At 41.1% G+C, this 14744-nt stretch overlaps 1 protein-coding gene and 1 long non-coding RNA gene across 2 annotated transcripts; one reads left to right on the top strand and one right to left on the bottom strand.

Annotated features, from left to right (window-relative positions):
* Positions 1-245: 245 nt before the first annotated feature.
* LOC106097843 (uncharacterized) lies at positions 246-4440 on the bottom strand. Its single transcript, XR_002064220.2, has 5 exons — positions 3412-4440; positions 1538-1922; positions 1228-1380; positions 857-940; positions 246-753 (listed from the first exon to the last, which is right to left on the bottom strand). It is a non-coding gene; the product is annotated as an uncharacterized LOC106097843 (long non-coding RNA).
* A 2566-nt stretch (positions 4441-7006) lies between these two features.
* Positions 7007-14208, top strand: asrgl1 (asparaginase and isoaspartyl peptidase 1). The gene is made up of 7 exons (XM_013275814.3): positions 7007-7115; positions 9320-9552; positions 9990-10132; positions 10440-10594; positions 11148-11269; positions 12872-12982; positions 13759-14208. Exons 2-7 carry the CDS (start codon positions 9357-9359, stop codon positions 13962-13964), a joined length of 933 nt encoding a protein of 310 aa, XP_013131268.1. The 5' UTR covers positions 7007-7115; positions 9320-9356; the 3' UTR covers positions 13965-14208.
* The last annotated feature ends 536 nt before the right edge of the window (positions 14209-14744 follow it).

Raw genomic sequence — 14744 nt, 5'->3', positions numbered from 1 at the left:
TGATCCTGTCATCTCTTACATATAAGATTTGTATTAATTACACAATTGAAAATTTATACTAAATTAAGACTACCTGAAAAAAAGCAACACGCTTTTATGAATAAGATTTACACAAATATAACTTGTGTATTATCTGACAACAGTTTCAGCTTCTGTACAAGTATTTACCTGTACAAGATTTCAACTAAGTTGAGCCTTAAATGACATTGTTACATAACTAATACCAAACACCTACATGAATCTTAATCTTCCTTTTAAACATGTAAGCAGGACATTAAGGTTGACTCAGAACATACTGCTAAAAATCATCAGTAAAAATTTCTTACAACATGATACCAAAAGGAAAAATCTTCCTGCATTGCAGTCACATGAGGGGAAAGCAATAAAAAGATAAGCAGTATAACGTTACTGAACACAAAATGAAAAACTGCAAAGAATTGCAGAAGTGCAGTCTTTGACTTCTCAGTGAAACTGATGGTTTTTGAAAGCAAGAACTTTAGAGAGTTTAGCTCCATCCAGTTCCATGAAAACCTTCTGGAAAACGTTAAAGTTGTAGCGGAGGTCAGCAGGGTAGGTAAGGTTTAATGCATACATGAGTCCAAATAGCATTATCACAGCAAATGCTACATTATCCAAATTCTTCGCCACCCTGATGCCTGCAAGGACAACTCTTGTTCTTCTGCTGAAGCTTGCTCTTTAAATCCGAACAGTGATGTCTTCAACAGTCTCACTGATGGCACGTTCTTCCATGCCCTGTAAAAAAGAAGCGATGTTAGTCATTTCATGCCAAGTAAGTAATATGACACACTGTGGAAAGTCCGGGGGAAAAAAAAGAAAATAAAAGACAAGTACATACCACATACTCCCTGATAAGCATGTCAGGGTCTTCACCCATGTAGATACACACTCCCTTGACACACTCAGCATCAACATCTTCACACTGAAAGGAAATGTATGCAATTAGCATCTTTATTCAGCCCTTGTCCTTCATTTAAGTTTTAATAGTGTACTTTACATGAATGTTTTTAAAGTAAAGGCACACAAATTAATAATAGGTTTACTGGCAATTAATAATAAGTTGACAAAGTGAAGGTTAAAAAAAACAAGCAGATGTAAAAATACAAAATGAGAGAATTTATCATGGGAAAACATTTGAAATCTTCCACAATTATAAAGTTTCATGCAAAGAGGATCATGTTAAGTGAGTGTTGAGGCTTTATCACTTACATTATCCATTTGTGCCGCAATTCTTTTCAGTATTAGTCCAAGCTGTCCTCTTCTGTTGACCAACTTCACCAGGTTGTCCAAGTGGAGATCCAGCTGAGCCAGGAACTTTGTTTGAGGGGGGATGGTGGCAATTCTCTTAAACTCAGCGTTGATCTGAAAACATGAGCACAGAGGAATGAGCTTCAAAGGTTTAATACCTGGAAGAAGGCTGCAATCACTCATGCTGAAGAAATGGGCTGTCAAATAACAACTGTGCCTTAACCATTTGAGGCTAATACCACAAGAACACCGTGTATGAGGCAAACCTTACCTCATGGAAATCAAATAGAGCAGGCCATTTTGCCATGAAAGCCTCCACCATTGGTGCATCACGAACAACTTCATGTCTTCTGTATGAAAAAGTCTTTTCCATCTTGAGTTTCTCCAACTCTGTTACTCTTTTTTATGTCCATGTGGTGGGCTTTGACATGTCAATAGCTTCAAGAGTCCCTTCGTCTGCTACTTCTGAAACTGAGGTAAGGTTAAGAAACTCATCCCCAAACAAGGAATCCATAAACTGAAGTCTGAAACTGCCCTGAAGACAACACTGTCTCTTGACTTCAACGATGAGATCCTCAGTTGATTCAGGCGCTCCATTAGAGAGTGAGCCTTCGACAGGTTCCGTCAGCCAAGACAGTCTTTAGGACCACAGGACTCTGTAGGCAAAAAAGAATTACATATCAGACATTAAGAAAGAATTATTTCAGTTTAGTTTTCATACAGTTATCCATACCCAATAGTCAAAGTTATAAAGATCAGACATAAAAAAAGAAGAATTTATCTAATGAAATACATGCGACTGAACCTATTACACTTATCTGAACACCTTTTATTTCTATATGCCTTTTTAAAGTCACAATGTGGACTGACCCAATCTTATAGTCAACCAATGGATAAGTATCAAGGAGTTCACAAAGTGAAACGAGAGTGAATATTCTTGTGGACACTGGGTTGAGCTCAAAAGCTCTGTAGTGCTCTCTGTACCAGCCACCAAGCTCTCTGACAATGTAGAATATGCTGTGGTACAATGCAGATATGGTTTTTCAGTATTCTGGCAATCCACCTGCTGCCCTTTGGGCCAGTACCATTCCCTTTCTATAAGTTATTTCCTTTAATGTCACACACTGTGCAAGGTTGACCTCTAGAATGTCAGGGAATATGTACCTAATGACTTTAGCTATCTCCTCTTAAGCAAATCCACTAGAAAGGCCGATACAGCTGAGACCTCTAATTCAGACTTGCCAAGAGATGGGGAGTTTAGATGGTAAGCTATCATCATCTGATGTTTTGACTTCTGTAATCATAAAGGTAAAAATTCCACCATCACAAAAAACATAAATTTTAATTGAAAAAAGGTATTCCAGTCCAGAAGAGCATTAATGGTTTCTTTAAAGTACCAATTTTTCTCTCATTTATACATAATGTTTTGAGAAGCAGCTCACATATGTTCCACACAAAGTGGAAAAAAGGGGGGGGGGGGGGGGGGGGGGGGGGCAAGGGTCCTAATTTTTGTTAGGACAATGTTGGAAAATTCACAATACATCACTTAATAAGACATACTCTGTTGAGCAAACTTATCACTTTATAGATGTCTGCTGTATTATCTGGGCTTGACCAATAGAATAGTCAATAAGTGACACTTCACCTAAAACAATGACTAAATGGAAAAATGATTTGGCATTTATGGGCACAGGTTCTTAAACCCACGTCTAAGGTGGCAGGATCCTTATTATAACTTGTGTGCGTGTCAGCAGCAAGAATTAAGGTACGGCACTGTGGCGCTCCCAGCTTCTTAAACTCTGAGGGTTACAGCCAGACTAATTAGCCACTGTAGCCATAACTAGCACGAGTAACACAAACACTATTGCGCTCTCTCAGTGGCGTTTTAACTTGCTAAGCCATCAAAAACGCCAGTGCTCTCTGTCACATACATAAATTCCATATCTGACCGACAACAGCTGCTTTCTCCCGACTATGTGCAATTTCTTACTATTTTTCAGCTTTAGCCACAAAGCTAATACCAACTTTAGCTAGCACTGTAAAAACAACATGTAGATGCATTACAGATTACTTTTCATATAGCATGCACTACAACAACTCTGTGAAAACGTACCCAACTAAAACAAATGTATTTAAATTACTTACCTTCTCAGTATGCCTGACTCAGTGCCAAAGGTTGCATACAGCTAAACAGTCTTCCAGAATCTGGCAGTCAATTGCGCTCTCCTTAAATTATGTTGTTGTCTTATTGGATAAGACTCTAGGTCTTATTATCCAATCATATTTAGTTGTTGTCTTTGAATATATTGCATCATTTCCGGTTGTGGTCAAACATGATTACAATGGTTTTAGTATTCTAATTTAGTCACTTTAAATCAATGCAAGAAAAATGAGTAGTCTCAGTATTGTTTATAATCAAGTAAATGGTACTTTATTCAATCATGTAAATAAGAGAAACATGAAAGGCTTGTGTAGCATTAACTAAATTCATTTGTGCAAATTCAAAAGCCTGCCAATTTCCATTTTTTCAGTGTACCCCTGTGAGAGTGTATCTTGTTGATCTAGAGTGAAATTAGAGTTTGGAGACAGGAATTTTCCTTTTTACAGCATTCTGAAATTCTTGAAAGAGTAGCTCAGAAAGGAAAATTCAGAAGGCTTTTACTTTGAAATCCAAAAAAGGACTGCCTTGATATTGGCAAAGGTACTACTCGAGTACTAGGGTGTGTCCTGTGGGTCTAACATTAAAATGTGGAAACAACACTACCTAAAATTTGTTATTATGGACTGAATGTGTTAATGTTGAAGCTGAATTCAAACGAAGTTGGCTTTTATTTTGAAATCAGGTCTCCACATCTCTTACCATATAACTTAATATACACACTCAAAACTAAGTTGGGGCTGGCTTGACACCAGTTTTATGCTTGCTTCTCTTCAGCAGGGCTAGCTAGATGCTGAAACACTGCAACTTACGGGCACCTGCAGTTGTTCTGGTGACATGAGTGAAGTTAGCCCCCCACCTTTTCTAGTGTCAAATGTTTTTGCTGCGTTTGTGCTGGTTTGTGCCGCTATCATTTTAAAGATACTAATAAAAGTTTCTAGATGTCATCTATGGTCAACCAGCACCCCCACAATACCCAAATCAAACAAAATTGATGTCAAGCAATTGCGCTACGTTTGTGCTGCTAAAATTTTCATTTGTGCTGGTTTTGTTTTAAAGAATGTATTAGTGAAAGTTTAAAGGTCAAAAGATCAATCATCACAACCTTTTCACAATAAAGAAAGGGGCTGGTTGACCTTGGATGACCTCTAACAAAAAATTTGCAGCACAAACGTAGCACAATTGACTGACACCAATTTTGTTTGATTTGAAGGGGGGGGAACTTCACTCCGGTGTTATGGCAAAAACAACAAAAACACATCCCCACCTTTAACCCCTGACTTTGGCACACGTCGTCTCTTTTTATGCAACATTCTCTAATGATTAATAAAGAAACAGAATTTCATTTCATGTGTTACTGTTTAGGTTCAAATCGGGTTGATGTTTAAAGGCTTGCAGTAAGGAAATAATAACTCGACCCAAATCCATTAAAGCAAAAAAAACCAAAAAAAAAAACGAGCCTGTTTTGAAAATTTAAGGACTAGAAGTACAGATATTGTTGGTTTTTTTTGGTTTGTTTGTTTGTTTGTTTTTGCCTGTCCCATTTGGTTCTTTAGCCGTCAGAATTGTTGTCTGAAGACCAACAAGGATACCAAATGGATTTATTTTGCCAAATGGATCATCATGGCATTGCCGTATTGGTCCATTTGATCAAACTTTGTTGTTATTATTTACTTTATTTTCAGTTGTTACAGATGGGACAGACATGACTGGGGGATAGGAAAGGGAGAAAGAAAGAGAGGAAGGAAAAGAAAAACAGAAGGGAAAAGGGACAGTGAGAAAGGGCACTTTCAAAGACAAAGAGAAAAAAAGAAAATCTCCTGGATCACCTGTTGAGAGAAAAAGGAGAGAAAACAAGCAAAAAAAACAAAAAAACAAAGCAACATACTAAACACAACACCATCACGTTAATCTAGCTAAGTGTGAACAGCAGTAAATACTAAATATTGAAAGTTGTTGTGCAGCACGCAGGACAGACAGCGCACAATGTGCTTTGAAGTAGCAGCTAAGAAAGGTGTAGTTTATGTCTACGAACAGTGAACACCCGTGTGCACACCTGTGTGGATCAGCGCGCTTGTATACAAAAGGTTTCCCCATGTAACGGTCTGCTAGAGGGTGTGGAGGCCCATAGCCCCGTCCCCCAGGGCATGAAGCAGGCATGGAGGAGATCCAGGCTCCAGACATCCAGAGGCCCCAGAGTGCGAGAGCCCAGGGAGTACCACCGGAGGGGCATCCGTGCCACCCTCCTGGGAAGGGCTGAGGAGATCCCCAGACAAGGGGTCACCCAGTAGCCACGGAGCAGAAGCCAGAGGGGGCTGCACCGGCGTGCCTGCCGGCTCTGCCGGCAGCCAGCTGTGCCAGAGTGAACCAAGTTGCAGGCCCTGAGGCCGGAGGCCCGAGGGCCCCCTTTGCCCCGGAAGAGGCCTGACCGAGCGACAGGCACCAGGCCCCGCCAAGTAGCCACCGGGAGTGAGCTGGTGCATACCTGAGCGCAGATATTGTTTTCTAAAAAATGGCTTTATTTGGCACAGTGGTACTGTTGCCTCAGAGCAAGAAGGTCCTAAGTTTGATTCCACCACCTGGCTGGGACCTTTCTGTGTGGCGTTTGCATGTTCTCCCCGTGTTTGCTTGGGTTCTCTCAGGGTACTCCGGCTTCCTCCTACAGTCCAAAGACATGCAGTCAGTGGAGTTAGGTTAATTGCTTATTCTAAATTGCCCATAGGTGTGAATGTGGGTGTGAAAGGTTATCTGTCCCTCTATGTTGGCCCTGCGACAGACTGGTGACCTGTCCAGGGAGTACCCTGCCTCTCACCCTCTGGTAGCTTGGACAGCCTCCCTGACAAGTATAAACAGAAGAAAATGGATGGATGGATTTGTTTAAAAATGTAGGGAGTAAATGTAGTCAGTAAAAATAGTCTGTGTTTTGATAACTGATCTCGAACCAATATAGGGTGTAAGACGTCTCTAAATCTATGTGAAATGAACTTAAACTAAAACTTAACAGGCTAAACATGGTTTATGCGATTTTACTAATTTTGAACTTCCATTATCTGTTTGCTTCATGTGTACATACCTGCAGAGAATGGCAGCAGTCTGCATGTATTAGAGGGCCTGTAAACTATCTGCAGGGTTACAGAATGCCATAAAACATTGCACAATAAAAGATAGCCTGTACATTTGGGCATATCTATGCAGTCTTCCATTCAGCATGGTCAATTTGGCATAAAGAGCTAGCAGAGTCTTAAAATTGTCCGGTACAGGTGTAGATTATTTGAACTGAGTCCTCATGCGCTGCAGTAAGTAAGCCACACCATAAAAGGAAATCAGCCATGTTTTATTTCTTAATAAAAACAAATCTGTATTAAAAGACTTGGGATAATTTTTTTTAAAAAGCATCACTCCAGTTGGTACCTTAAAAAAAATTATAGTATAGTATAATTACAATAGCCTGTATGATATCGTATAGACCAGATTTTTTATCAACATTCTCCCATTTGCAGATTTCACCTTTGTCGTGTGCTGCCCTAATGTAAACATAAATATTGTTGGTCTGGTTTAAGGAGTCTTTTTTTTATTATTTTGAAAGCGTCAATTTCATATACCGGAAGTACTCCTGCTTCTTCTGGATTTTGCGTGCCTGCAGTGATATTTGAAGGTGCAGACGCGTGTGTTTGGATCCGTTTGCTGCGTGGTAAGTCAGCATATGTTTATATGCTTACTTTCATATCATCATACGTTTACGTTTTTCATACGCTGGCGGTGAAAAAGGCGCGTGTCCGGTAGCGTGACGGAATAGTGAGGATTAGTTTGAGTGCACCGAGAATAATTTTAAGAAAAGAATTTAAGAGATGTTGAATTTTATATACCATGAGCCCTGCTGGTTTGCTGTTACACTGTTAGACAAACTGACCCTATTTGCCTCGGCTTTTCAGTTACCATATTTCGGTACACGGCTCCTAAATATTCAATTATTCCCTGTAATTACAACGGCCTTTGTTACTGAGTCGCGTAAATGGGGAACAAATAAGGCATCGTCACATGACCCATGTGCGCCTTCAGATAGTTCCCGGAAGTGTTTAGCCAGCAATTCGAGTGTGTGAAACTCCGTTGTATTTTAAATATGCAGGATAGATATTCAAATAATTATTCCCCTTTCGCCTCAGCGGGCAAGTTCGGGTCCTCTACCAGAGACCTGGGAGCTCGAGGCTCCTGCGCAGTCTCTCTGCTGAAGCCACTTGCCCAGGTTGGGAGTCACTGCACCGAGCGCTGTTACCTTCACCCTCCACATCTTCTCGAGCTCTTCTCTGAGCCCCTGGTGCTTCTTGAGCTTCTCGAGCTTCTCGTGTTCATTCTTCCTGATGTTGCTGTCATTACGTCTATCACTACGGAACAAACAAATATAGGCCACCCCCGACGCTGTTAACGTTAACGTTGTGGGGAATCTGCGCTTTATGTTCATATTTCCGTATTTTGTTACTCCGATGTCAGCGTTGTCGCTTCACAATTAAAGCGTGCAGTTTACTTTGTGTGCACTCAAATTAAGTCCAGTATCACCACCTGAGGCCAAGTGCCATAGCTTGGAACCAGATTAACGTGTGACACACATCGCCACATAATTGATCGACACAGTGGCGGTCCTAGCCTATTTGGCGCCCTGGGCGAACACTCCTGTTTTCCTGTTGTTAGTTTGTTTTTATTTTGTTTTATTTTGCGAGTTGGTTATTAGATGCTGCTCCAGCCAGAGAATCCCCCGCCGCCACGCCCTCTCCTCCCTGTGCCGCAAGCAGCAGGCGCAGCTCGCAAACGGAGGGCGCCCTTACTCCCAGCAAATGGGCGATTGAAAACCAATCGGTGCCTATGCCATTCCCAGTATGCGCTGGCTGATGTCGGGGCAGCATGAGTACGAGCAATTTTTTTTTTTTTTTTTTTTTTTTTGCCGATGCCCGTGATGCCGCCCCCCTCCACGATGCCGCCCCGGGCAACCGCCCGTGTCGCCTGTATCTAAAACCGCTACTGGATCGACAGATCTGGGGAGAGTTGGTTGCTCAACACCATTGTGCAATAGTGTTGAACAATAGTTTTCCAGCCTTTCTGAAAGTCTGAAAGTTTTCCTTTGGGTAAACAACTCTTTCACTCATTTTCAGTCCAGTCCTTGTACCTGACCATTTTCAGAGAAATGTTTTTGTTTGTTGAGCCAATTAACACTTTCACATTCAATATTCAGTATTCAGTATTCTGATCCTGATTTAAAAAAAAGTTGACTGAAAGAATAAATTTTAAATTGCACCAAAACACAATTTCCTCCCAATTTGTTTAGTTGACTCTGCAATGACAGCTCAGTTTGACAGGCTTAAAATCATATTTTTGCACCAACAAGGTGAATTCCCATAGAGTTGGCATATGCGCATATGGTGTGCAGTGTGTTCTTTTAAAAAAACTTAAAAACAACCTCGCTGATAAAGAGAAGCTCTTGACCAAAACATGCAAATGATTTACCAGTTGGAGATAACTTTTTTTGAATTTCTGGAGCTGGACCTCACCCAAACCATTCACCTTCCGGTCAGCAAACGCTTTTACTTGCACAGCGCAGCAATTTGTTCTCTGCTCATCAAACTCTGTCAGAGTTATCTAAAGAATCTGCCATGTTTGGGTATAAATTTATTTATTCTTTTGCTTTTGTTTTTTTGTTTGATTGTTTTTTTTAACAGATGTCTAGAATATTTGTGCTTTCTTGTTTTTATCACAGGTATAATACATCTGTTAAGCAGTGTTTGTGCTGCAGTCTTATTTTGTAAAAAGACATTTTGGCCTTTTTATACCTGTTGCTTAACACAACCCGTGTGTGTGTGTGTGTGTGTGTGTGTGTGTGTTAAAAATATCTGTTTTCACTGAAAGATTCACCAGATATTATTTGAGTGACACTTCTTGCCAGATGACTGACCTCTTGCCAGTGGTGGTGGTGCATGGAGGGGCAGGGATTATCCCAAAGGAGCGGTTGCAACTGTCCATTTCAGGGGTGTGTGCAGCAGTGCGGACAGGGTACGCTATCCTCAAGGGAGGGGGCAGCAGCATGGATGCTGTGGTGGAGACTGTGATCCAGCTGGAGAATAACCCTGCCTTCAATGCAGGTAATGGAGAAACTCATAGAGTTTTACTATGTATTGTCACATACTATAGATATGCTATTACTATGAACAGAAAGAAATGAACATATTACCTATTTAGTTTTTTTTTTTTTTTATACTGAGCGGGTGTAAGAAAATTGTAAATATTGGATTGTACAAGGAATCAAAAACCACTGCAGTAAAAAAAAATATGACCAATATACCACACAGATTTTCCTTAATTATATGATTTTATATATTTCACTGATGTTGTGGTATCTCTTTTGTGAAAGTAAAGCAGTCAATAAGAATCTGTTGGGATGAAAAGAAACAAACAGTTTAACTGTTGAGTAAACCTGGTGCCTGCAGCCCTGATCACCTAAGAAACACCAACAGGCCATATGTCACTGCAGGACACTAAAGATTCTTGGAGCTGCATCATTTCTCGAATTATATTTTAGGCTGTGGGTCAGTGCTGAACGTCAAAGGAGAGGTGGAGATGGACGCCATTGTGATGGATGGCAAAACACTGGCAAGCGGAGCGGTGTCCGCAGTACGCAACATAGCTAACCCCATCCAGCTAGCAAGACTTGTTATGGACAAGGTATGTATGTTTCTCCTGACTGAACTGCAGGAACTGTGTGGAATCATGCATGTGTGGATTTTTATAGGAAAACACACGATGGATGCGTAGAGGACCCTTCTGCCTTCATCAGCACCTTTATCTATCCATGTAGATAAAGGTGCTGATTACAGCCTGTTTACAGCTGTAGCTAGGATTTCTTCTTCTGATAAGAACACAATTCTATATGCTTGAACTGAAGCCATCAGTATAGTGTGGACGAAGCACAAACAGTATTTCAAATGTGCTCTGTAACTGTTTACGGTGTGAACTTTGATCTTTGCTTCAGACCAGTCACGCGTGTCTGACAGCCGAAGGTGCTAATCAGTTTGCTCGATCCATGGGGATCGAGGAGGTCCCTCAGGAGTCCCTCATCACTGAATATTCCCGCATGCGCTGGAGGAAGAACCTTGCACCTGATGCCAACCCTGTGGAGTCCCAAATGTGAGACATAACAGTTTTAAGCTGCTACCATTAGTTTTTTTTGTTTTTGTTTTTTTTAAGTAATATCCAGAAATGCAATGACCCCTTGTAGTAGGTAACCGATCAATAGACATCTCTGCCGTGCACGCACTGATCCATAAGCTCAGTGTTGCATAATGTGGACCCTGACTTCCTTCACTCACGTCTCTTAGTGTAGATGAAGGGAGGAAGCAAGTCTTTGCAGGACTTACACAAACCCAGAAAGATGTTATCTCACTTTGAATTAAAAAAATGACTGAAAAGGAATATTTGGCAACTAATTGGGTGAATTAACAGCAGGTCAGCAACATTATTAGGGATTTAAAAAACAAGCATCTTAGAGAAGCAGAGCTTTTCCAGGCCTTTTTACCAGTCTGCAGAAAACTGCATAGACGTCTGCATTAATGAGCAGTTAAACAAGAGTACCTAATGAATTGGCTGCTGAGTGTATTTGACAGACGGAGAGGAAAAAGCAAAACAACAAAATAAAACTAGAGCTCTCAGACATGTTCTGCTGCTCTGCTCTCTTTTGTAGGGGGAAAGCAGGCACAGTTGGTGCAGTAGCAGTTGATTTAGAGGGCAACGTAGCCTGTGCGACTTCCACTGGTGGGATGCTGAACAAGATGGAAGGTCGTGTGGGTGACACCCCCATCATAGGTCAGGTCACACCCATCTGGTAATTTACATACAGTTGTAATAGCTTTTGTGTCTTCGCTGGGCTGTTAACCTTTGGCCAGTCTTGGCCAAAATGAATAGTTATTTAGTGAACAATGTGAGCATGGTTAATATTTGATTCAATTCTTCTTATGGAGGGAAAAAAGCTCTAACCTAAATTATATTTAAATGTAGGTGTACGCTGTGATATCGGTGGCTAAATCCTAGTCCAGTTTGGTAAATGGCAGCATCTCGATTTTGGTCGTTGTGTCAATCCCGTCTAATCTGTCACTATCGATAAATGAGTGACAGGAGTGTTAGGACACTGTGGACTGATTTCAGATATGTTTTGAAACAAATGCTTGAATTAAAAAAAGACTGTCTGCAAAACTTGGGCAAAATGTCCAAAACTAGTGCAGAACATTGATTAAAGAGACAAATGTGCAGAATCAAAGTTTTAAAGCAGTGGGCTGCTTTTGCAAAAGGAACTGGAATGAAGGAATTCACTTATTTCATTCATTTGATTAGAAGAAGCAAAAGTCTGAATCACAACAATACAGTGTTGCTGCCTGCTGTGGTTCCGTTCAAGAGAATTTAAGGGAAAGCCTTAGTCTTCCATCTAGTGAAATAAATGTGTAATTGCATCCATGTGCAGATGAAAATTTTGCTTTTAATAACAACATCTTCAACACTTCATAGCAGAACCTCTTTATTGACAGTATTAAATGTCCAAATGCTATTTCAAGAAAATACAAGGTGGCATGCAGATAGACTGTATATAAAAGACAGATGTATTCAGTCCGACACCCATGTGTCTAAGTGGCTTGCTCAATGACTTGGATATTGCATTTAGTGTTTCAGCTGCCACAATGTTGCACAAACAGCCATAATATTTGCCAAATAATTACATTCAAATGTTCCAAAAGGCACCAAAACCACAAACTTGGTGGGGAGATCAGACTCGAATGAATGGAAGTAAGGTTGTCTGGACCGCTGTTGGCTAAAGCTGACTTAAGAAATAATTCACCCCACTCAGAAGAGCAAAACTATCCACAGATGTTCAAAGACATTAGCTGGAAGGTATGGCTTTACCTTGGCTAGCTGTCTCAAATGAAAAAAAGCTGGACTGGACTACTGCGCTAACCATTGACGTACACACCAAGGTTTTTTTACACTTGACAGTGCTCTGGGACGATAAGGGGCCCAGAGCACTGGCATGACCTTTGAATTTAGATGAAAAAGATACATTAAGGACAATTACAGGCATCAGGGGTGGCCTCCTACATGGGCTTCTTAGGGGTGGCGGCACACACAGATTCTATACTTTCAACAACATCAAAATATTAAACAGTCATCCTAAAATTTATGATGCTCGACTGGTGCACATAATAACATTAGCCGTTCAATTATTAGAAATGTGACTACACAACAGCAGCATTAGCCATCTGTTAGTTTATCATTAAAGAAGCGGCTGTTCTCCCAGGGCTGCCACTGGGTGTCGCCAGTATTTCCATAAAGCTTCCAAACCTGCTTATAGCTGCAGTTAGATCCAGAGGGTGTCTCAGTAAGCTGTGCAGGACGGCTGTAATATTTTGTCTTCGTCAGGGTCTGGAGGCTATGCTGACAACCAGTCAGGAGCAGTGTCCACCACAGGCCATGGTGAGACCATCATGAAGATTACACTGGCCAGACTCATCCTGTTCCACATGGAGCAAGGTAACACACACACACGCGCGCGCGCACACACACACACACACACACACACACACACACACACACACACACACACACACACACACACACACACACACACACTTGTTTTCATATCTTAGTGAGGACATCTTATTGACATAATGCTTTCCCTAGCCGCTTACCCTGGCCCGAAACATCAAAAATGAATGCCTAACCCTAACCATAACCTAGTTGTAACCCCGACACTAAAACCCCACTTTGGGCTTAAAAAATGCCTTCAGACTCGTGGGGATGGGCATTCTGTCCCCGTAAGTGACTGTTGGTCCCCAAAAGTATAGTAGCATGCCAATTTTCTGTCCTGACAAAGATGTCTAAACATATACACACACACGCGCACACACACACGTTTATATACACAAATCTGTTGCTGAGGGAGTTGAGAGCCAGCTGCGAGGTTGGTAACACTTTGCCACACACAGCTTCAGCTCTCACATTTGTTTTATTTGCATCCCGAAAAAAAAACTCGTCAGAGGAGCCACGACTAAGCCTTTTTACCCATGGAACTGGCACACACTGTTTCTGGGGTCCTGGAAACTATTTGGACCTAGGTTTTTGTTTTTCCTTGATTTGCCCTTCAGTATACCAATTATCCCAGTAAAGCTTGTCTTCTTTTCTTCCTGAAACCGTTTGAGTTTTGACTTTAGCACAAATACTAGCTGTAAAAATGAGCTCGTCTCCGGACTGTTAAGTTAAAACAAAAAGAGTTAAAGTGCTGTTTCTTGTGTCTCCTCTTTTGTCAGGTCGGTCGGTAGAAGATGCCAGTGACTTGGGCCTGGCCTGTATGCAGTCCAGACTTGGGGGGCTAGGCGGGGTGGTGACAGTGGATCCTCAGGGCCACTGGGCTGCCCGCTTCAGCAGCAAACAAATGTCGTGGGCTGCAGCCCAGAGGGATATTATGCACTATGGCCTGTACACTGGAGAACACTTCACCCAAAGCATCAACTGATGGATGTTGTTGTTGTTGTTGTTGTTGTTGTTGTTTTGTTTTTTTTTAACTATCATTTTTAAGGGAGAATACTACTTGGACAATAAAAGAAATTCAGCACAAGTCAAACGCTAGTTTATCCAGGTGCTAAGATAGATGTCATTGTGTCTTTAATTAAAACACAAAGCATTAACACAAAGTGTTTTTATCTGCAAAAGGCTTACAGAGCCTAAGAATTCTAGGCTGGAACTAATTTCAGATTACACTCTTAAAGCTCCTGGGGTCCGTTCTTCGTACCTCGCTAAGTAAGTTAGCCGGATTTGATTGTTGACGATTTCGCGTGATCTTGGATCGTTCGGTTCTCCGAAGCTCATCCGGGACTTGCTGTCATAGCAACAGATCCGTAAGCGTAAACCTGCTTGGGAGCAGGCTTACTTTATGTAAACAGGATTAGATCGCAGCCACTCAGGTATGTCCGCTTCATTTATACGAAAGCAACAGCGATATTTCTCCACTGTTTTTCCATAAATAAATATTATCAATGTAACTAAAGATAATGCAGTATTTGATTCTGTTATTGATTTCATACAGATACATACAGGTCATTTCCTAAAAAAAGGGAAATGTACTATTAATCATTCTATTTCATGTATTTGATTATTTCAGATGTAATTCATATTTTAGAGTAGTAATAATAAATTACTTCGTGTAATCAAGATGAGAGACCATGGCTATAGAAGCGAAGGTGGATTTGGGAAGTCTGTCGCAGCCATGTCCTGTCCGTTTGTACGTGAGCAACCC

This window comes from Oreochromis niloticus, linkage group LG13 (genome assembly GCF_001858045.2).
Source record: "Oreochromis niloticus isolate F11D_XX linkage group LG13, O_niloticus_UMD_NMBU, whole genome shotgun sequence".
In the NCBI taxonomy this organism is placed as follows: domain Eukaryota; kingdom Metazoa; phylum Chordata; class Actinopteri; order Cichliformes; family Cichlidae; genus Oreochromis; species Oreochromis niloticus.
This window is presented reverse-complemented; position numbering and strand designations above follow the sequence as displayed.